The 21,215-nt window shown below is 33.8% G+C and overlaps 3 protein-coding genes across 6 annotated transcripts; 1 reads left to right on the top strand and 2 right to left on the bottom strand.

Annotated features, from left to right (window-relative positions):
* Positions 1–125: 125 nt before the first annotated feature.
* Positions 126–3,825, bottom strand: LOC101253301 (cysteine synthase 2). Of its 2 annotated transcripts, XM_004244003.5 has the most exons (6): positions 3,490–3,825; positions 2,955–3,029; positions 1,677–1,820; positions 1,163–1,552; positions 847–1,082; positions 126–593 (listed from the first exon to the last, which is right to left on the bottom strand). In XM_004244003.5, the coding sequence occupies exons 1-6, from the start codon at positions 3,685–3,687 to the stop codon at positions 371–373; spliced, it is 1,266 nt and encodes a 421-aa protein (XP_004244051.1). In that variant the 5' UTR covers positions 3,688–3,825; the 3' UTR covers positions 126–370. The 2 variants fall into 2 exon arrangements, with proteins under 2 accessions (XP_004244051.1, XP_025887964.1); XM_026032179.2 differs by lacking the exon at positions 2,955–3,029 and having other exon boundaries at positions 3,490–3,823.
* Positions 3,826–8,234: 4,409 nt separating this feature from the next.
* Positions 8,235–13,397, bottom strand: LOC101257284 (two-pore potassium channel 1). Of its 2 annotated transcripts, XM_010325966.4 has the most exons (4): positions 13,181–13,397; positions 10,407–11,325; positions 9,927–10,085; positions 8,235–8,654 (listed from the first exon to the last, which is right to left on the bottom strand). In XM_010325966.4, the coding sequence occupies exons 2-3, from the start codon at positions 11,303–11,305 to the stop codon at positions 9,935–9,937; spliced, it is 1,050 nt and encodes a 349-aa protein (XP_010324268.1). In that variant the 5' UTR covers positions 11,306–11,325; positions 13,181–13,397; the 3' UTR covers positions 8,235–8,654; positions 9,927–9,934. The 2 variants fall into 2 exon arrangements, with proteins under 2 accessions (XP_010324268.1, XP_004244064.1); XM_004244016.5 differs by lacking the exon at positions 8,235–8,654 and having other exon boundaries at positions 9,624–10,085.
* A 2,147-nt stretch (positions 13,398–15,544) lies between these two features.
* On the top strand, positions 15,545–20,793 carry LOC104648546 (meiotic recombination protein SPO11-1). Of its 2 annotated transcripts, XM_010325968.4 has the most exons (16): positions 15,545–15,700; positions 15,829–15,928; positions 16,810–16,883; positions 17,278–17,379; positions 17,661–17,734; positions 18,168–18,184; positions 18,758–18,827; positions 18,901–18,937; positions 19,143–19,190; positions 19,286–19,344; positions 19,410–19,441; positions 19,539–19,644; positions 19,910–20,030; positions 20,119–20,182; positions 20,267–20,383; positions 20,562–20,793. In XM_010325968.4, the coding sequence occupies exons 1-16, from the start codon at positions 15,646–15,648 to the stop codon at positions 20,635–20,637; spliced, it is 1,152 nt and encodes a 383-aa protein (XP_010324270.1). In that variant the 5' UTR covers positions 15,545–15,645; the 3' UTR covers positions 20,638–20,793. The 2 variants fall into 2 exon arrangements, with proteins under 2 accessions (XP_010324270.1, XP_010324272.1); XM_010325970.4 differs by lacking the exons at positions 18,168–18,184; positions 18,758–18,827; positions 18,901–18,937 and having other exon boundaries at positions 19,103–19,190.
* The last annotated feature ends 422 nt before the right edge of the window (positions 20,794–21,215 follow it).

Below are 21,215 nucleotides of genomic sequence, written 5' to 3'. Positions count from 1 at the left end.
CCCATTAATTCTTAAATTATTGATGCAAATAGAAAAAAAGACTTTATTTTTTATAAAAAAATTATTCTTCAATTAGATGTGTAAAATCATAGAAGCTTTCGTGGATTAGTTGTGAGACACATATGTATCAAAAGCTCTTGATTGAGATAGGTTTTTATCAAATAAGAAAGTTAAACATTACAAAATTAGATCAAAACAATTAGAGCCTGCCTCTAATATTCTCTATCAAGCTGACATACACAAACGATGTTAAACTTATAAAAAATTATCAAAACTTCCTTTTCCTACCATAGTATATACAATATTAGCTCTGAGATGGTACTGTCATGAATTTAAATGCCCCGAAAAACAATCGTGAACTAGCCATAGATCAACTAAGACGAAGGAACTCCAGACCAGTTGCTGAAGGTGTCAACCCATGTTCAGATAGGTATTTATCATTGTGAAACTTACTCAAGTGTCTCATACCACTGTCACACAAGATTGTCACAATTGTATGCCCTGGACCTAGTGCCTTTGCCACTCTGACAGCTCCAACGCAATTCATCGCTGAAGAACTTCCAATAAATAGACCATCATTTTTCAACAGATACCTGATGAGTCATAGAATTAGTTAAGCTCCACTAATCATAGACATAGCTTATCAAATACCGCGAAGAGTTGTTCAATAAGGTGACAAAAATGGTGGAAAACATTGGTAATCATCTTCTTGTTGCTTTCATCTTTTTGTGTCAAGAGAAGATTAAAAAGAGGTATGTAATATGTTCCAAACACATTTATCTGCATATTGACATCTTTGCAACTAGAAAAATACTATAATGTGTAGTAGACTGAAGAGGAACAAACCTGGACATTTCAACAGCTTCCATATCTGTGCCTCGGAAAGCTCCATCAAGTTTTGCCATCTTAAAATTTTCAGTTAGTCTATTTATTCCAATCCCTTCGGTTATTGTATCAAACGGGTTCTTCAGCCTTCTTCCTTCGGCTTCTTCCCTTGTGTACATAACTCCCCTTGTTACTTTGTTATATAAACCAGAGCCAGGAGGATCAATAAGGAAGCACTTGATATTTGAGTTTTTGTCCTGTTGATAATACAGAAGCTTCTAAATCATACTTCATCCGGCAACAGAAAATGAAGAAACTTTAGAACTTGAGAACCAACCTTCAAATACTGGGAAACACCGGCAACAGTGCCACCTGTACCTGCAGCAGCAATAAAAGCATCCAAATTGCCACCTGTCTGTTCCCAAATCTCTGGCCCCGTGCCCTCATAATGTGACCTGAAATTTGCAAGATTTTCAAACTGATCTGCGAAGAATCCACCCTTGCATTCAGATGAGAACTGCATATTCTGCTTTTCCTCACTGATTGAGTGACCATTGATTTGACTAGAATCATTGGCATCAATTTGGCTTTCTTTTCTGGTGGTTGATGTTATTTCACTTGCTTCCAGCGCCCTTCTTCTTGCAATATTAACAAAATGGTCTCGGTGTGTGATAGAAACTGGCCTCACCCTTTCTACAGTAGCTCCTAGTGCTTCTAGTATTTGTGCCTGAGAGGAAGAATTGAGAGAACTTCAATCAGTATCAATAATTTGTCTTCGTTAGGAAAAACAACTTTTTTTTAAAAGATGGTGGTGTCTTGGCATCTGCACCCATAAGCATTATGTTCTATACCTTTTCAAGAGCAGCATCATCTGGGATAACCACATGGCATCTGCACCCATAAGCAGGTGCTACTGTTGCTAGACTAATGGCTGTACTTCCTGCACTGCCCTCTGTAACTACTCCACCTTCAGCTAACGCTCCAGATTCCAGGGCCTGTGATTGATATTTTACTGTTAATGGAAGTAAAAGAATTTATAGATAACCAAGTTTATTGAAACTTGATATATGTAAATAAATTTACAGAAAAATAAAAACATGAAGCAAGTCTCTGAGTTTAGCTTTCCTCCTCACTAAATACCTTCTCATCCCAATAACTACAAGAACTCTTTAACCTTAATCAGGTTATCCTTCAACTTTATAGAACTCTTTCAACTGTATAGAATCAGGTAATCTTCTTCAACACATGAAGCAAAATAATAGGACTCTTTCAACTTCTAGAATCAGGTATTCTTCTTTGACATTCCATATATATTGGAAATTGGAATGATGACCGTGAATTCCAAAAAATATGCCTTATAGGGTATTAGACTTCCCCCAGGATTTCCCAGGCTGTTGACATAAAGTAGCTCATTTTGGCTGCTCAAATACAGAAGAAAGGCATATTGGCAATCTTTTTTGGCTAGGCGAAAAGCACGGGCTCTAAATGGATCCCAACAGCTCCAAATGAACTACTTATGAGTATATATCTACATCTTTATTAGTAGTAATTACCTACAACTTTACATATCCTCCTCCATACATACCAATAAATGGACTTAAGTACATATCCACAAAAGAATGAGTTAATTCCGTATTTAGATCTGCCCCTGGTATTTCCTAGGCACGTGTCCGGTTGCTAACATAAAGTTATTAACTTTTCCCACTCCGATGCACCTAAAAGGCATGGCCTTGTCAATCAGTTTAGCCAGTTGCAACTTGCAAGATGTGTAGATAACCATGGGCATATTAACCACTTTGATCATCCTCTACCCTTGAAACTAATCAATTAGTACCTGGTCATCAAAAGCTGGCTTGCTGCTAAACATTCAACTTGTGGTTGGAAAAGAACAATGGTGTTTGAAACAAAAACCGAAAAAAGAATCAGAAAAGGAGCTAGTTATAGGAGCTATATAAAGACAATATATACTCCTCATGAATCGGACCAATTCAGAATACTGAATCAGATTGAAATTTCAAAACCTGAACAAAAGTTAAAACAATAATAACAGATATAGTTATAAGCAAGCATTTAGCTACAATGAGCTAATACACGATCGACTAAACAAAGGAATTTGAACTGAATATTACCTCTTCAATTATCTTCACAGCTACCCTATCTTTCACACTCCCTCCAGGATTCAAGAATTCAGCTTTCCCCAAAATCTGAACACAATTTGGCATACTATCTATTAGACATGTTCATCCTAAATACTCCTTTCGTTTCAATTTTTCTGTCATTTTTTAACTCGAAGTTTGAAAAGTAAAGAAGATATTCAATCATATGGTCTTATACTAAAGATACATAGAATATACCCAAACATCGTTAAATCTTGTGGTCTCTATATATATATCTACCTATAAACAACTCATCCTATATGAGCTTCGAAAAGCATTACAAGTCTAAGTTCAAAAAAAGGAAGAGGATTGCATTAGGACCTAAAATTAAGCTAAATATATAATTCCTATTAGTGCCAAAATCCTGAATCATGATATTTACCCAACCAAATTCAACTAATTTGGAATTAAGCTCATTAATCATATTTATTGACAAACAATAATTTCAGCTTAAGCATTTAGCTATGCATGATTATGGTTAATTGGAATGAAGAGATAGAGAATATACTTCACAGCCAGTTGCATCGGAGAGGGTATTGATTCTGATTAACGGAGTGTTGCCAATGGCGGCGACGAGTCCAGTTCTACGTCCTTGAAGTTTCTTTTTTCCGGAAGACTTTTGCTGAGTAGTTTTACAGAGGAAATAAGAGACTATGGCTACGGAGATCAGCGTCGCGATGGCGCCTGCAGTTCTCACCGGCGCCATCGCGGTGGTTCTCCGGCGGAATCCGGTGTAATTGAAACGGAAGTATTATGGGCGGTGAAAGGGCAAAGGCAGGTTATGAATATTTCGATCAATTGCAAATTAGACCACCTGAGTTTCTTTTTCTTCTCTTTTTACCATTCCACTTTGGATAAATGATGGCAAAGTCATTTTTATAATAGAGAAATATAACAAATCTATCCCGAACTATCGTAAATAATATGCAGATACATTCTGTTGTACTTTTGAGATAACATTTATACTAACAGACAAGCGCATATCGTAATTTTCACCGATCCGCAAATATTAAATATCGAATCAGGGGATAACATTGCGCCACGTGTCTCTATTTAGTCTTCGTTATGGTGAAAGACATATATATTCTAGTTTTTGGATGATATGGGCATTAATCTCCAAAAGTATGACAGAGGATATCTGCATACCATTTACGATAATGTTGTAGCTCAATTAATGGTAAATAATTTTTTCTTTGGTTGTTGTTAAAGAAACATAATCATTTAAAGTTAAATTTGAGGAAAATGATTATTCGAATTCTTGGTGATCCATTGGAATTTATGAATAATTTTGTTTTAAAGTTATAGTAGTATAATTTGTGCACTAATCCTAATGAGCAACCATGAGTGATAATAATGCAAGTCTTTTGGTGTTTTACTAGAAAATAAGCTTTGCCTTGTTATTTTAAAATTATTCTCACACAAATCTTTTAAAACGAGTTAAAAGTTAAATAAAAACGCAAAATCATTCTATTTATAAAAAATCAGAGAAGTGTTGTAAATGAGCCCAACCCATTGGCAGTGTGGGCTTTGTCAATAATGAATAGTAATTGAAACAAGTTAGGATTGACATTTGAGTATTTTTTAGAGCCCCCAACTAATAGAAATTCATATTAGATGAAATCCATTAAAAGATAATAATTATTTCATATTTAAAACTTAAATTTGAGTATTTTCTCCAAGTACTCAAATTTTTATTACACAATAAGAAGTTACAGTGTAAAAGGGGTTGAATAAAATGTCAACTAAAGTTGATTGCATTATAACTTCCCATGATCGAATATACAACTTTCCATACGAAAGTAATTTCATTTCGACAACAAAAAAAATTAAAAGGTAAAGAATTATTTTTTCTTTTAAGCTCATATATGTAAAAGAAGATTCATGATAAGAAATATATTATTCTCTTTGCACTAAAAATTAGTTGTCAAAATAATCTATATATAACATTTCAATATTCAATTTCTTTAATAACTCTTATGTAATATAAATTTAAATTAATCGAATAAATAGTAACGTAAAATAAGAGCTCAAAAAAATGAAAAAGGAGATTTAAATATGATTATTCCCATAAGGAATAACTTTATGTAATAGATTATACCAATCAGGTGCAGCTAGATCTGATTACATTATAAAAATAAAAAAATAAAAATTGATGAGTGCCAAAAAGTGCTACAAGACATTTAAAAAGGCCGACAAAATCAGTGATAGGACAAGTCCGTTAATAAGCTGATAGGGTGAAATAAATCAAATACCTTTTATTCTTTACACAAGTTCAAAAATATGTATGTGAATGGTATTTGAATAGTGTGTTGGTAGTTTAACAACATATAAGTCATCTAGAAGATGAAAATAATAGAAATAATGATGTTCGATGCGATGTTTATGGATAGTGGCACATCACAAAAGAATGTAAAAATAATCTTGACAAATAAGATAAAAGAAGCAAAGTTTAGATAAAAATAGCTATATATATATATATATAAAAGTAGTTAAGAGAGAAAAGGGTTGAACAAAAAAATTCAATAGGGAGGGAAGACTACGTTATAAAGGCTAATGATTACGATAGAAAAATAATAGGTAGTTGATTGTTATGGTACCGAACTTTATATACTTCGATTTTTACTACTACAAATCACTTTTTACTCTGTTCAATTTACTATTTTGATATATTCTTTTTCTATCAATCCTACTTTAATTAAATTTCTTGTGAAATTTATCTGATTAATTGTATTCTTGAAATTTAGAGTAACTTAATTATAAAATTACTTTGCACAAATTTAAACGTTTTTACCTTTCTCTATTTACTTGTTCATATTTTCTCTTTTAGTTATTCTTATTTACTTGTCCATTTTGACAAATCAAGAAAAGGAGACAATCTTTTTCTCCTATTATACCTTCATTTTTTTTTCTATTATATCCTCATTTAAACTTTTTGAAATTTTCTAAATTTTAATTCATTCTTTTTGAAATTATGTTTAATAAGAATAAAATTATAATTTTACTATGCTTATCTTAATATATATGTCATTTTTAAAATTAACTAAATAAAAACGGAGAGAGTAATTCATGCTACCAATGATTACTCGCACATCATATTACAAAAAAGGACCCCTACGTTGATTCGACTCTAAAGTGGCCATCTAGTCAGCTTAAGGTAACTTCTGTATGGTTAAGTAACATTTTTTTTTTATGGTAAATCATTAAATCACCCAATTAATATTTACACCTCGTTCATATCATCTAATTTTTACCCATTCCTAAAATAAAAATGTTTCAACGAAAATATAAATTAATTACCGTTACTTAAATTTAATAAAGAAAAATTATAATTATTTCGAGTTTCGTCCTTGAGGCTTCAGTACAGTCCTTAGGAAAAAAAAAAAAAAACTTTTTACGGCAGAGAATCTTTGCAGAGAGAGCATAAACCACTCCATTTCTCACTCTTCTTTTATCTCTCTTCTTTTTCTTCTCTACAAAAAAGGGCCCAAAATATTTCATTACTTCGAATTCTTCCGCCATGGAAATCCAAAAATTGCTTCTCAAATTCAAATTCCACATCTTAATTGCATCTAGTTTTACGATTTTCATCTTCGCTCTTATTTACCTAGCACCTCGATTTCTCGATGTTGTTAAGTATTTTTGGCCTCTCTTACTCTCTACTGCTCTCTTCCTAATCGCCGTCGTTCTCTTTGGATGGATTTCTCCGCCGGTATCTGAGGTTTCCGGTGAGAAAACCGGTGAAGGTATTTTGGAATTCGTAGCGGGTCAACCCGAAGAACAATTACAAACGCATCTACATGATTTACATGAACATGAAGGAGACGGAGAAGATGAAGAAGGTGAAAGTAGTAAAGTAGAGTGAAGTGAAATTAATGGTTTATTTTCTGTTTTTTTTTTTCAGTTAGATACTTTTTTTTTCTTTTTAAATTTTTGTATATTTTCTGAATAATGTTAACTTGCATTATTGGCCTGCACCTTACCTTTGGGGCCTTTCTTTTGATTATGAATTCGGAGTTTGAAATTAATGAATTTTGAATTTTAGTCTTTCACGTTATTGAATTCTAAATTAATTTATATGCATATATTTAATATGATTGGCCGAACACACTATCCCCACCCATACTTACACAAGAAAAATACGATAGAAAAAAGTATTGATCAATAACAATAATAATATCTTCGAGGTCTAAAAATGATATTTCTAATATAGTAATCAACTTTTGAATATTTTCATATTGAACTAGTTCGGGAACAAAACTCTGTTTTTACTGCTTCACCAGCTAAATAGAATACAATATCAACATTATTTTTAAATTATTCATTTTCTGCAAAACATTGGTAAACTCTCCTCTTCGTACTATTGTTCGTCTCAATTCACATGACACTATCTCATTAACATGTGATGACTTGATCTAACTATATTTAGATGAGAATTGTTGACTTAAAATGATGTTACCTTTTTATTGATCCTATGTACCTAAAAAATCACAATTTTTTGGGGAAAAAAAAAAAAAAAAAAAGGGAAACAACAATATTAGCAATATGGTTGGATTCCTAAAGTGAATTACTGAACACCGACCATAACGTTAAGTCCTCTCGAAGACAAAATTAGTGGGTTCACCTAATTTGTCTTCATACTAGGCACCTAACGGTACTATTATATTACTTGCTCATTGCTAAGTTTTCAAGGAAAAAAAAAATACATGGGTATATTTTATATTTTATTTTATTTTATTTTGTACGTCTACCCATTTCTCAACAAATTTAGATACATATTTTATTTAGGAAAAATCCTTTCGCACAGATTTTTTTTAATGATCTATGCTAAGACAGAGAATCTAAAATTTTATGGTTCACAACTCATTTTATTAATTACTATCATAAAATAGAAGTTCTCACATTTTTATTTTTGTAAAATTTAGGCATAAAAGGATGAACTTCAATCATACATGCATGAACTTTTAAAACAAATAGTCATATAAAATTTCAAATATTTTATCTGAAACAAAGCAATTTGAAATGGTACGAAATAGATAAAATTTATAAATATAAGGCATGACTTGAATGATTACACCAAAATCGAGTATATCTACGGTTTCATACTATGGGTTTGTTTGATAGGATATATAAGAATAGTGCTGAATATGGTGTATTAATAATGCTTGTAGTAATTATGCTAAAAATAACATGCATTTTATAGTTTCTAAATAATAATATTCATTTACAAAGATAAAATAATTAGTGGAAAGTATGTGAAAAAAGTTTTAAAGGACAATTATGCCTTTAATTATACTAATGCATGCATTAAAAACTTTTGTACACTATATATTTTCATGTGTTAGTTATACATACTTCAATACCAAATAAAGTGGCATCACTAATGCAAGCGTTAATACATAGCTTGAACAGTGTATCAAACAAAATACTAATAATATATAAAGCTAATACATGTATTATTTTTCTAATACACTTTATTAACCGACCCCGAGGGATTCCATTTAAAATGGGTTTGGGCCACAATCACACTTATTAGGATATGGACTTTAAAGCCTGAGTACGATCGGTCCATAAATTAATCCTTGCTTAAAATTTCTATTTGCCATCATAATCTTTCAACCTATGTTTGTCGGACTAGGGTCCACAATGATACACTTTCGGCCTCCCTAAAATTCCCTATCACAATACAGTAAAGACTGATTGAGAATAATATTAAGTGAAACGAATAATGGGATTTCACACCAAAAATGGTATATTTTTGAGTGTTTGGAGTGGATGGACCATCAATACTTAAATGAGATTATGGTAGGGTAAATAAGATTCATTAAATTCAAACACTAAGGGTCGTTATCGTTTGGTAGTTGATATTATGCAGGTATAAGCAAAGTAAAGGGCAGTCAGGAGGGAATCAATGTATTATTTTACGTAGATATTAGTTATTCATGTATTAATTATTCAACCTTATATCATTCATAAAATAATACATAAAATCTCTCCCAACTCATGCATGTATTATCGTATTCAACACTTTTTATACATCCTACTAAATGACCCTTAAGTGACAAGTCGTTGCTCAGTTGGACCCTCTACCTCAAGCATTATGGTTACACGACCCCTAAGTGACAAGTGGTTGCTCAATTGGACCCTCTACCTCCAACATCAAGGTTACGGTTCGAGACTTCAAGTCACCAAAAAGAAAAAGTATTAAAAATTGGAAAAATTCCTAGTAGAGAGAGTATATGAGCCCAACGAGAATCTAGATTAGTCGAGTTAGTTTTGATGGTGAACAAAATGAGGAACGGTTACATCTGGGGCTGGGTAGATTCTTTTGTTTGGGATTTCCAAAGTAAGCAAACCATTCCATATCATTTCACACGGGAAATGGTCAATTTTGAGTGTTCAAAGTAGACGGACAAACAAATGCTTAACCCAAAGAGATTTCAATAGGATAGATATCCATCACCTTTGATCACAAGTCTTGGATTTAAACACTAAGAATGAAAAATTTCCTATAAGAGAGAGTTTTCCTCTTAAATGGGCCCAAAGAGACACGAATCTGGATTAGTCATGTTGGTTTGAAATGCTAGATGGTTAAAAGAAACACGAAATGTTTACATCTCGAGTTGGAAAACTCTGGATCAATAATTGTACTGTAGAACTCAGATACCTATCACATTCCTTGACAAGGGAAGAAGTTTGCTAACTTTTTACATACGAAAGTACAAGTAATTTACAGAGGGAGTTGAGAAGACTACATGGAGATTCTCAGAAGTGTAAATTTCACCTAGTACTAAGTTGAGTGGGTTTTACTGCATGACTTGTGTCAAAAACTCTATAAATATGAACGTTTTCTAATATGCTACTAATACACTAGAAGTTTCAAAAAGACTCATAGTTATAGGTGGAAAAGGTTGTTTAATACACTAATATAGGTTTTAGAGCAATCACCTCCCGGTTCAAGATGATTGGGCGAGTGCCAGATCCGCGGTTGACAAAGTTCCAGACTGATCAACGTCAAGACTTTCAAATTCCTTCAATACAGCTGTGACGTCTTGTTGGTTGATCTTCCCCATCTCCTTAAGTTTATAAATAACAAATTCAGCAGCCCTTTGCAATCGACAAAAACAAAAGGAGACCAGAATTACAGTTTGTAGTATGCATTGAGATTTACAATGAGAAAAGAATAATACATGCTTAGGATCAAAAGCTACGACAATGGTATAATGACACTAACAAAGACAATACAGAGTCAATATTTAAACAATGGTGCCGTCAATTTGACCTGTGTCGACAAGCAAGAGTGCAGTTTACAACACCAAAGTTAATAAGGTGAGAGTACAAAACTAGAGTAAATACTCGAATTAAGTGGATCAAGAAGGGCTTTGCAATCTAATTATAGGTGCATGCTTTAAAGTCAAATGAACTTACCCTACAACCCCATCATCATCAAGATCAGCTTCCTCCAAATCCACATTTGTTGTCCTTCTTGAAAGAACCCATTTAACAATCTCCTTCTGTCTCTTTTCTGTGTTCCATTCAGCAACATAAAGGAAGAACCGACCCAAACAAAGAGTGCCGGTCAAAATCCAAAATATAGCAAAAATGCGTCCTGCTTTGGTTGAAAAGCTTTTGTCTCCATATCCTAATGTTGTGATGGTAGCACATACGCAATAAAAGGCATCTACAGTATCAAACTTTTCAACTCTAGCCAAGACGACTGTCCCGATTACTATGAGCGTTATAAGGAAGGCCGCTACCATGAAACACTTGTACCTTATTTTGTTTGTTTCAATCTCCTCTAAAATTTCACCCGGACCAACTATACAACCCATATGCAGTGCTTTAATTAATAGTGTTTCTTGCTTCTCCACTAAGTAATCTGCTGCTTTGCTTAGAACCAGTCCAACAAGTGTCATCCCAGAGAACACAAAGACACAGGCAAACAGTTTGGTAGTTGCACTGTTGGGAACCAAATCACCATATCCAACCGTGGTCATTGTCACAACACAAAAGTAAAGGGAATCAAGTACGCCATCTATTTTCTTTCCCTTGATCTTGCTTCTAACAAAATAAAAGCAAATGGTACCAATTCCCAAGTATATAACCAAGTAAACAATAACTTTCCTAATACTAGGGTGGAGTTTGTCCAAAATTGATTTAGAATGTAGAAGTGATTGCTCATTCTTTATTTCATTAATTTCCACCGGAGCAATTTCACTCACAGGAGTACTTTTAGATCGGCGAAATCTTTTTCTCCCAAGACCAACCGTATGATGGGTTTGAGGCAGTTGATCCAACAAGCGCTGGGTTGTTTCCCTGTTAGTCATCCTGGAAGCCTCAAGAAGTCCTGCAAGAAATTGTGTCTGCTTAAGAAAAGTCATTTAATTTAGTAAATCATAAAGACATAACTCATACGCTAAATGATTTTCCTTAGCCAGAGAGACTTGTCATCGAATACCAAAACACTAACAAAGACAGTTTTCTCATGTTTTTCACATGCAAACACTACCTTGACTGTCAATTATTAGTTCTTATTCTGTGATACAGCTACAACCTTAACGCGTGCCACAGGCAATACCACCAAGTAACGAACTTTCCAGGATAGGTCCATCGCAGCAGGGTTAACAATCAATAGGAGTACTTTGACATGGGTTTATACTCATTGATGAATAGAGTTCCAGTTCAATGGCGATATATATTTGGGTTGCTGTTACTGAGAGTATCCATTTAACCTAGAAGGCTAGCTCACATAAAAAGAAGGCGCATGTTACCACTGACTTCTCATGATGATAGAGAAAGCTCTGGCCAGTAAGAACACAAGCATGGAACTTGATCGGTCTTTCTTAAAACTCATCGAGAGACAGAAAAACAGATGCATCCAGACACCTAAAGTTTGCACTGACGACAAAAAATTAGATATCAAATCCAAGCGGTCACTGTAAAGTTGGACTCATCCTGTTTAGCTGAGACATCCAAACACATTTCATTATGTTGTTAACTTGTCAAGTAACTAAAATCAAGCGTTTGTCTGGAAATATTAGTTTTCTTCTATGTGATGCTCGTGACAGAGTTTGATTTCTTTATCTCTCATCCCTTATACTCTACTGTGTAAATAATGACATGCTAATCATATCTGCGAAATGATTAGTGGCCCTGCACTCTGAGAACTCTACATGAGACTTTAACAAAAAACAATCTATAAAATCCTACAATCACATGCTCACAGACCATCAGTTTCCTCAACTAGTACATTATTCTACTAAAATTATAGCCTTTTAACTGGTTTGGTAAAGATCTAAACATCCCACACATACATCCTTCCTGTATCTGTCAACTTAAGTAAAGGATTTTAAATGAAACCAAGAAGATACAAATGTTCTCACAAATTTACCTATTCATGGTATGATGGAATGTAACACGCATCAAATGAGAAACAACTACATACCACAACCTATGCTAATAGAAGGTACCAAGTACCCCGTAAAATTAACCAAGGTGTGTGCAAGCTGGCTTATACACTATCGTTATCACGAAAGGAAAAAAGAGACATAAAGAAAGATAAATTAGTTTTTGTTAAATGAATACCAAAACTCAAACACTGGTGACTAGAGGTTGAATAAACTAACTTATCAAACAGAACACAGATTCTCTCTTAACTCCCCATCTCTACCGCTATATCTTAACAACAACAGCATAACCAATCTAGTCCCACAGAGTTGAGTCCAAGGAGAGTAGATACGTTAATCTTATACTTACCTCGTAGGTAGATAAAAAAAAACAGCAAATGAAAGTAAAAGCACAACAAAATATTCTGAACAGTAACTACAACACAATAATACATAATCGAAGTAAAAAAATTAAAAACATATAGTATCAGAAATCGAGCAGTACTACGACAACTAGTACTGACGGCTATATCTCAAATTCAACCAACTTCAGTTTTTGTATGAGTTCTTCCATAGCTAAATTTAACTAACGGATCCACGTTAAATGGGAAATAACACCTTACGAGTTATGATACACAAAACCTCACAACAACACAGATACACCAAAATCGCAAATTAAAGCTTCCTACAAAAAATTCAGTGAGCAAGCATCCATAGATTTACCTTAACATTCATAGAAGGAGCAAGTTCAGGAGAAAAAAATAATGAAATAGTAATCTGAATTACGAGAAAAAAATCAGATGTTTCGATCCTTACCTAAACCCTGATTTCTGTAAAGAAATTGCTGGAACAAGCTCGAATATTCTTTGACATCAATTGGAGCTTTAACTTGCAGGCGTCCATCTTCCTTAGTTTCTTCCGATTAATTGCGACCACGATTAGCTTCTTCAGTCCCCTTACAAGAGCTGTCGTCATTTAGTTTTGGCTTTTCCCTCGTTTTTTTATTTACTCATTCGGTGCGGGAAAATTTAAGTTTTATCAAAGTTTTAGTGCTAAATAGTAATTTCCAAATAAAGTGAAATAATATTATGAAAAAAAGAAAAGAGTAACACTCATGATCAAATAAATAAAGGGAAAATACATAAAATTCCTCTCAAATTTTTAGTAAAATTCACTTTAGCATTATAATTATACGGATGTTTAAGTATCTCCTTAAAGAACTTTCAGGTGAATTAAATATAACCTTATATATATAATACAAACTTCATGGTTGGGAGGTGATATACACGCGGCCACATCAGCGCCACCTCAGTGACACGTCGACAACGTGTCAATGGAGAAACGATTTAGTTTTATTTTCTTTTTTCTTTATCCATATCATATTTTCTTTTTGACTTTTTTAATTCTTCCATACAATTTTTTGTTCCCATTTTCAGTGTTGCTCGTCTCCTTCGCCGTTCCATTTCTCCAGTACAGTGCTAAAATTAAAAGTTCCTTAGCTAGATAGAAAACTAACACAAACAACATGATTTTCTAATAATTTTGAATATATATATATATATATATATATATATATATCATTGAAGCTAGAGATGATTAGAACCGGCGTTTAGTCCAAGTTACTAAAATAGTGAAATTTTTTAATGAGATCGGGTGGTTGATCTCTTATAAAGCAATGATAAACGAGTAACAAAGGGAGTGATAATGATGTCCTTCGTGATTGAGCAATATTGAACTTGCCGGCGAGTAGTTGTCATCGAAATTTCTCCATCGAGGGATAGATAGAGAGAGAGAGTTAAAATCGAGGGAATAGAGAGAGAGAGTTAAAACCAGAAAGAGGAGATGAAACATAGAGTCATAGAAGACAAAGTGAGACCCACTGGTTCTATTTTTTTTAATTTTTTTTTTGTTTACGCACCTTTGTTTTTTTAATTTGTCATGTTAGCCGTTGAGGTGTTATTCAATTCACTTGCAAATTTTCTAAGGGAGTACTTAAACATCCGTAAAATTACAGTGCTAAAGTGAGTTTTGGTGACAAGTTTGAGGGGGATTTTATGTATTTTCTAATAAATAAATGATTTTCCTACTTATTTTTTAGCATTTGGTTACTACAAAGAAAATATGAGTTTTTTGTCAAAACCATCCCTAAACTATACCACAAATTTAGATTACAACCTTCAAATATTTAAAAGCGAACAGTTTTTATCTTCTGTTAGATATCGTCAAAAAATTAAGGGATCGTACAAAAACATGAGCAGTTCATGTGACCATCAATAAAGATTTCCTGCATAATTTCGTTACTTGCTATAAAAAGTTCTTGAAAAAAACATATTGAAATGTGTGAGGATACTTGATCTGCTCTTTTTCTTATTTAGTAACAAAAAGAAGGTGGAGCTTAATTATCTTACCTTTTTCATAGTCAAACTGTATTTAGATCAATAATTTTTTTGGCCAATCTGACGTTGAAGTGATCAAAATATTGATTTTGTCTTGTATTTGAGTTTCATTCTACATTATTCAAAGTGAAAGTCTCCAACAAATGTTGTTCTAGAATATTCAATCTCGAGCCGAAACCTAGGTCAAGCAGTGGTTTGAGACTCAATCTCAATCATGATTTCAAATCGAGATCGGAAATCCAACCTCGAGCCGAGATTATTGGACCTTAATCTCAAGTCAAGGTCGAGTACCAAATCGAGGTCAAGTCAAGTCTTGAATTGAAATTGGGGTTGAGTCTCGAATTCAAGACTAATTCAAAAATTAAAACAGAGGGGGCATCATGACTTAAAAAGAAATAAAAAACCTATGCAATATAACGCCATAAATTTAATCAATGCATCCAGTAAGTTATGATTAATACACCCTCAAGCAACTAGGTAGGTCCGCGCTACGTCTCGAATCAAAGTCAGTGTTGGAAATCATGAAGTTAGATCCCAACTCAAGGTTGGAAATAGGGCTTGAGGTTGAGGTCAAGCTAAAGATCAAGATCAAGAGTTAGGTATTGAGTGAGGGTTGAGATCAAAAGTTGGTTCCTTGAATGGATAGGGTTGGTGGTGAGGTTCGAATTTTTTTTCTTAATTTTAAGTGGAATAGTTATTATATCTCATATTGAAAAAATATTTTTCAAAATATTTTAAGTTAATAAAATATAAAAATTTCTAAAATATTTTTTTTTCTAAAATATTAACCTTCATGCCCAACACGCCGAGCTAACTTGCGCGCGCAGCTATAAAGCTCGGCTTTACCAATTTACAAACAACGTGAACCTGCAGAGCGAAGAGGAAATGGAGGGAAAGCGTTCAAACACGCGGCCACTAACACTCTTAAGGAAAATCAAAGGTAGCTAGCGCTTCCATTGAACTTAAATTTTTTCTGAGAAATGCATTACGATTCTCGCGTTCAATACATTGATTCTCAACAAATCTTCTTCGCGTTTAAGCCACATATACTTTGGTTTTGTTTTGCAGGATTTACTCGTTCCATTGTTGAGGATCTCGCTCGAGGTAGGCCGCCGCTGATCTACATCGAACGGTTCAGAAATTACTGTACTGACACTTCTGGAAATTGGTAAGACGCAGTGTATGTATGAGTATATGAAATGATCAGTCAAGTTATGCGTAGTGAAGTGCTTTTTTGTTATCTGTTCCTTCTTATTCGAAGATCTGGTTGAAAACAATAAATGTATGTTGCAGTTGAAAATTTCATTGCAAATAGTGTTTTAGAAAACTCAAAAACTAACACTGAATTTAGCTGTCGATTTCCTATGAATTAATAAAAAAACTACCTCCATTGGTTCAGAAATTTATCTACTGATACTTCTGAAAATCGGCAAGACGCATATGTGTGTGAGAATGTTATTTGGTTGCTTGAGTATATGAAATTATCAATAAAGTTAAACTTAGCGAAGTTTTTTTCTTCTTTCCTTCTTTTTCAAAGATCTAGTTGAAAAAAATGAATGTGTTCTGCGGTCTGAAATTTCATTGCAATTAATGTTTTAGAATTCTAACACAAAATTTTACTGAATTATTGTTGATTTCCTATCTATTGATAGAAATACAGGAATGTATGATTCCTTTCTGTATTACAAGGCCTCCAAACAGATTCTCCTTGACGTAATTGAACTGAAAATTGCAACTGATGAAGATCCACATAGGTGTAAAACGCCCCCAGCACCCCCAAAACAAACCCTTACAAAAAATAAAATGTAGAGATATCATTATTCTAAATGTCTTGCTCAGAAGAAGAACGAGCACAGTCTATACTGAGAAGTTTGTTTGTAGAAGCCATATCCTAATCCTATTCTAAGACACTAATAAGTACAATTAGTAATAGTTACGTTGAACAGAGTTCTAAAAACAATGAAATTTATTGAAGTTGGTGTTTGAATGGCTAATTAATACCATCCAAATTTTCTGATAGTATTAATGGTTTTTGTTTTATTTATGTAGCTCTTGCAGCTCCGGTTTATCGACTGGCAAGGAAGCTATTTCCTTGAAGAGGGAATGCCATGCACGTAGGCTTGGTGAGTCTAGGGAGAGTAAACAATACTTGTATATTTCATCTATAGTCCTCATTACATAGTTGACAAGAAATGAAATGATCAAGAATGGGGTAGGAATGATTATTAAAAGTTGCTATCCTCACTGAAAATGACAAAATTTCCAGGAGAACTATATTTCCCCGTTTAGTTGATTTTCTATACTTTTGTTGTCCTATATGAGCCTCCCTTTCATTGATGTTACACAGGATGCACCATGTAGGGTGGGGGACGGGGATTGGGATGGGGTAGTACAAGGTTTCTCCCTCAGTTATCTTTTCTGTTTGGTCGAATCAACTTGAAGGCACTTTTTGCTCTCCAATCTCCTTAACATCTTAGAACCTTGCATGGTTACTTCCTCTTTATGTTTTTGTTTCAGATGTTATGTTGAGAGTTCTACTGATAGTTCAACAACTTCTGCAAGAAAACAGGCATGGATCAAAAAGAGACATATATTACATGCATCCTACTGTTTTTAAAGGTAAATCTGAATCGGCCTCTGGTGTTACAAAGTTGTTACTCCCCTGTTAATTTCGTAGGACATGGTTGGACTTTATGTACTCCAGAATCAGTTTTGAAATATTCTTGTGATTGCTTATGAAGTTTTTATTCGGTGGAAAATTCGTATGTGCTGTTGTATTGTTCAGCGTTCTCAGTTGGTAGAAATCTGCCATGATTTAGATCTCTAATGCAAAATTTATGTATTCAAAGATCTCGTCTTCCTTATATGCTCATCATTTTCTTTTGCACTCCATAATGCAGAACAATCTGTTGTTGATCGGGCAATTAATGACATATGCATCCTCTTGCAATGCAGTCGGCATAACCTTAATGTGGTATGTCAATCTACTTTCCTCTCCATATCAAAATACACTCATTTTAGATGTATATCCACATGTCCTCACTATTAGCAGAGCCCGTTGAAATTCTCTTCTATTTTTATTTAGCAAGATGTTCATTTTCACAGTGGAGGATTCAATTAGGGTTCAGAATATTGATATTAGAAGTGGTCATTCTGCTACTTATACATGCTTTTGACACACGAAACGGTAGATCACAAGTATCTAACTCTGCCTTCTCTAGTGTAGTTGATTAGAAGGATGTGAATACTGTTCTCATATAGAACTTGAATATCAATTTCAGAGAATGAAAATGATATTGCTAGACTAGGGTAAACCCATCATTCAAATGATTAGTTTGTTCTTCTTTTATTGCTAGTCTTGTAGGAAACTTGACATTTTATATACTTTTGATGCTTGCCTTCTGCAGGTGTCTGTTGGGAATGGGTGCGTACCTCTACACAGTTAATATTTCCTTGCAGGAGTGTGATTCTAGACACATACAGTTTGAGTTCATTATATGCAATGTTCTTTCTCATACTTGACATTTATAATTCCCCATCTTTTCTTCTTGAAAATTCAAATGTTTCTTCTTCAGTTGATTATGTTTATACCTCTTGCATTGTCTGAATGTTGCTACATTATGTATCTAAATTTCTTTTTGGGGAGCAAAGTTACTTCATGATTGAGAGTGTTGACATAGTCTATCATGTTACAATAAGCTTTTGCACTTTTAGCAAGGTAAAATTTAATGATAACCCGGAGAAAGCATGTCAACTCTCAAGGAGTACTATTGCATCATCATTTTTGGCCTACTTTTAAAGATATTGGTGGTAGGTGTAGATCAAGTTTAAACACTCACCAGTGAAATTCACAATAAATCTACTGTTGTTGCATTTTGCTCATGACAATTTTTGTTCCCCAAGACGGATATATAGTTGGTTTTCTTCTTTGTGTATATTGTAATAGTTCCTTTAGTTCTCGGTCATAAAATTCTTCTTCCAACTATTTTTGGTCTAGATTGGTGATGGGCTGGCTGCGGTATGTGGAATCTGGGAGGAAAATTGACTGCATTAGCAATCCTAACACCGTAAGAATGATAAGTAGAAGCTAAGATGGGTTTCTGTAGTTGTGTAACAATCTAATTATGATGGTTCCTGCAGGCATACCCCATTCCAGTCCTTGTTGAAGAAGTTGATGGTATCCTTATGAGTATAAGTATTCGAATTATGAACACAACGTGGTTATATTTGAGCATGAGTTTGTGGACTTCATACATGTGCATGTCCAGTTATTGCTAAACATAAATGGATGCTTTGTTATTGAATATATCATGTTATTTGACTTTATGGATTGCTTTGTCAGGCTATGGCTGTAACTGTTACTCCCTTAATGCTTGAACAAGATATTATTAGCGTTGCTCAATACGTTATAGTTGTGGAGAAGGAATCAGGTAAAACTATTTATAAGCAGTTCAAGGCTATAACAGAGTCATGAAAGGTATTCCTAGTTCTTAAGTGAGGCCATTATTTGTTGTCCATCATGCAGTATTCCAGCGACTAGCAAATGATCAGTTTTGCAAGAGGAACCGTTGCATTGTGATAACAGTACGCATCTTTTGTTTTCTGAGAATTTCCACACATACTTGACTCCATAATTTCTTTTTGAACAGGGAAGGGGTTATCCTGATGTTCCCACAAGGAGGTTAGACCCATGTTGCTCACCTTGTCAGACTTGTTGCAGATGAATCCTACATCAATTAATCATATTTCTGTCTTTTCATGTTGCTTGCCTGTGGTAGGTTTCTGCGTCTCCTCATTGACAAGCTGCATTTGCCTGTGTACGGCCTGGTAGATTGTGATCCATATGGCTTTGACATCTTAACTACATACAAATTCGGTTCTTTGGTAAGGATTACTCAATTTGGTGTTATTATGATATGAACAAGTTGCTAACACACCTCCTTTTCACTTATGTTCACATTTCTAGAAGAAAAGTCATACATTCATCACCGTTTTCCTATCACGAGCTATCAAGCATTCATTCTTATATCTTGATAGTAACTACGCGAGACACTTAAGTTGAAGTGTATGAAGTACCGGAGTAGTTAGATTTAATGGATTAATAGAAGGATGTGTTCTTCGGTAACACATATCTGTAACTTTTTTGAAGCAAATGGCTTATGACGCAACATTTCTACGAGTCTCTGAGATACAATGGCTTGGAGTATTTGTCCAGGATTGTGACAATTATAGCATTCCACAGCAATGTCTCCTGCCTTTAACTGCTGAAGGTAACATTCACACAATCATCATCTCGTTTCATTATAGCTTTTTGTCAAAGCAACTCCTCACAAATGAGTGGCTGTGTAATCTTGTCAGATAAGAGGAAAATCGAAGCAATGTTACCTAGATGTTATTTGCAAAGAGAAGTACCACAATGGAGGTAGAATTTCATACTACTAAGTAATGTTAATGCCAAGACTTCGGGTTCTGAAAATATTCATATCACTGTTCTTCATGTCCTAAGGTTTGAACTGGAGCTGCTGTTGCACAAAGGAGTTAAGTTTGAGATTGAAGCATTGTCTGTGCATTCACTCACTTTCTTGTCCCATGAGTATCTACCATCAAAGATCCACAATGGAGGGTATATCTAAATCTTTTCTATCTCGGTATTTTTGATGTGCTCGCGGAAATATTATTTGAAAGAACAACCGATTAGTCACTTATGTCAAATTCATCCTGTTCCGCCGTTTTGGCTATTAAGTTTTTCACGACCAGTTGTTGTGGATATCGAGATACTAATGTGCATTAACATTAAGCAGATTGAAAATTTTGTCGCTGAATCAAATGATACTACATCAGAATAGATTGAAGACCCCAATTAGCCTTAATTCTTAAATTTATTAGTGATGTAAGTTAAATTTCCGTGTTTAACTTGTTATGACACTATATTGGTTGTTGTTTTTCCCAGGAAAATAGAATCATGATAATGTAGACAATAAGAAATACAAACTTTTAAAAAGGATTCAAGTTATATATACTGACGTACGGATATCATGTTTGTAAATACTTTATTAGTCATTTGATTGTGTGTAATTTTTTTACACGAAGAGATTATGAACGTAGTAATTGGCTAAGATGCAAGAAGAACCCAGTAGTTTGATATTGAACAATGATTATATGTCTTCGTCATGCAAAAAGAAAACCAACACATGCTCAAACTCATTTATGGATTCTGATAACAGACTCAATTTGTCTTATGCAAAGTCACATTTTACCTATACATTTGAATTGCTAAAGTAATTTATTTTTATTACAAACCAAAATTAGATAACACTTTGAAAAATATTTTGTTTGTTTTGATCTAGTTTTATAAAACTTCCTCAACCTAGGTTGATTCATCTTTAGGAATGAATTAATTTGGTTGCAATCATCATATTCCTTAAATAATGACGTCATTCACTAATGAATATTTG

This window comes from Solanum lycopersicum, chromosome 7 (genome assembly GCF_036512215.1).
Source record: "Solanum lycopersicum chromosome 7, SLM_r2.1".
Taxonomy (NCBI): domain Eukaryota; kingdom Viridiplantae; phylum Streptophyta; class Magnoliopsida; order Solanales; family Solanaceae; genus Solanum; species Solanum lycopersicum.
This window is presented reverse-complemented; position numbering and strand designations above follow the sequence as displayed.

Excerpts from the sequence above, each read along its gene's own strand:
- LOC101253301 (XM_004244003.5), bottom strand. The coding sequence starts at position 3,687 with ATGGCGCCGGTGAGAACTGCAGGCGCCATCGCGACGCTGATCTCCGTA. Across the intron at positions 1,821-2,954 it reads CTGTGAAGATAATTGAAGAG|GCCCTGGAATCTGGAGCGTT; the intron begins GTAATATTCAGT and ends TATCAATCACAG. Across the intron at positions 594-846 it reads GAAGCTGTTGAAATGTCCAG|GTATCTGTTGAAAAATGATG; the intron begins GTTTGTTCCTCT and ends ATGACTCATCAG.
- LOC101257284 (XM_010325966.4), bottom strand. The coding sequence starts at position 11,305 with ATGACTAACAGGGAAACAACCCAGCGCTTGTTGGATCAACTGCCTCAA. Across the intron at positions 10,086-10,406 it reads GATGATGATGGGGTTGTAGG|GGCTGCTGAATTTGTTATTT; the intron begins GTAAGTTCATTT and ends TCGATTGCAAAG.
- LOC104648546 (XM_010325968.4), top strand. The coding sequence starts at position 15,646 with ATGGAGGGAAAGCGTTCAAACACGCGGCCACTAACACTCTTAAGGAAA. Across the intron at positions 16,884-17,277 it reads ATGCCATGCACGTAGGCTTG|ATGTTATGTTGAGAGTTCTA; the intron begins GTGAGTCTAGGG and ends TTTTTGTTTCAG. Across the intron at positions 17,380-17,660 it reads GCATCCTACTGTTTTTAAAG|AACAATCTGTTGTTGATCGG; the intron begins GTAAATCTGAAT and ends TCCATAATGCAG.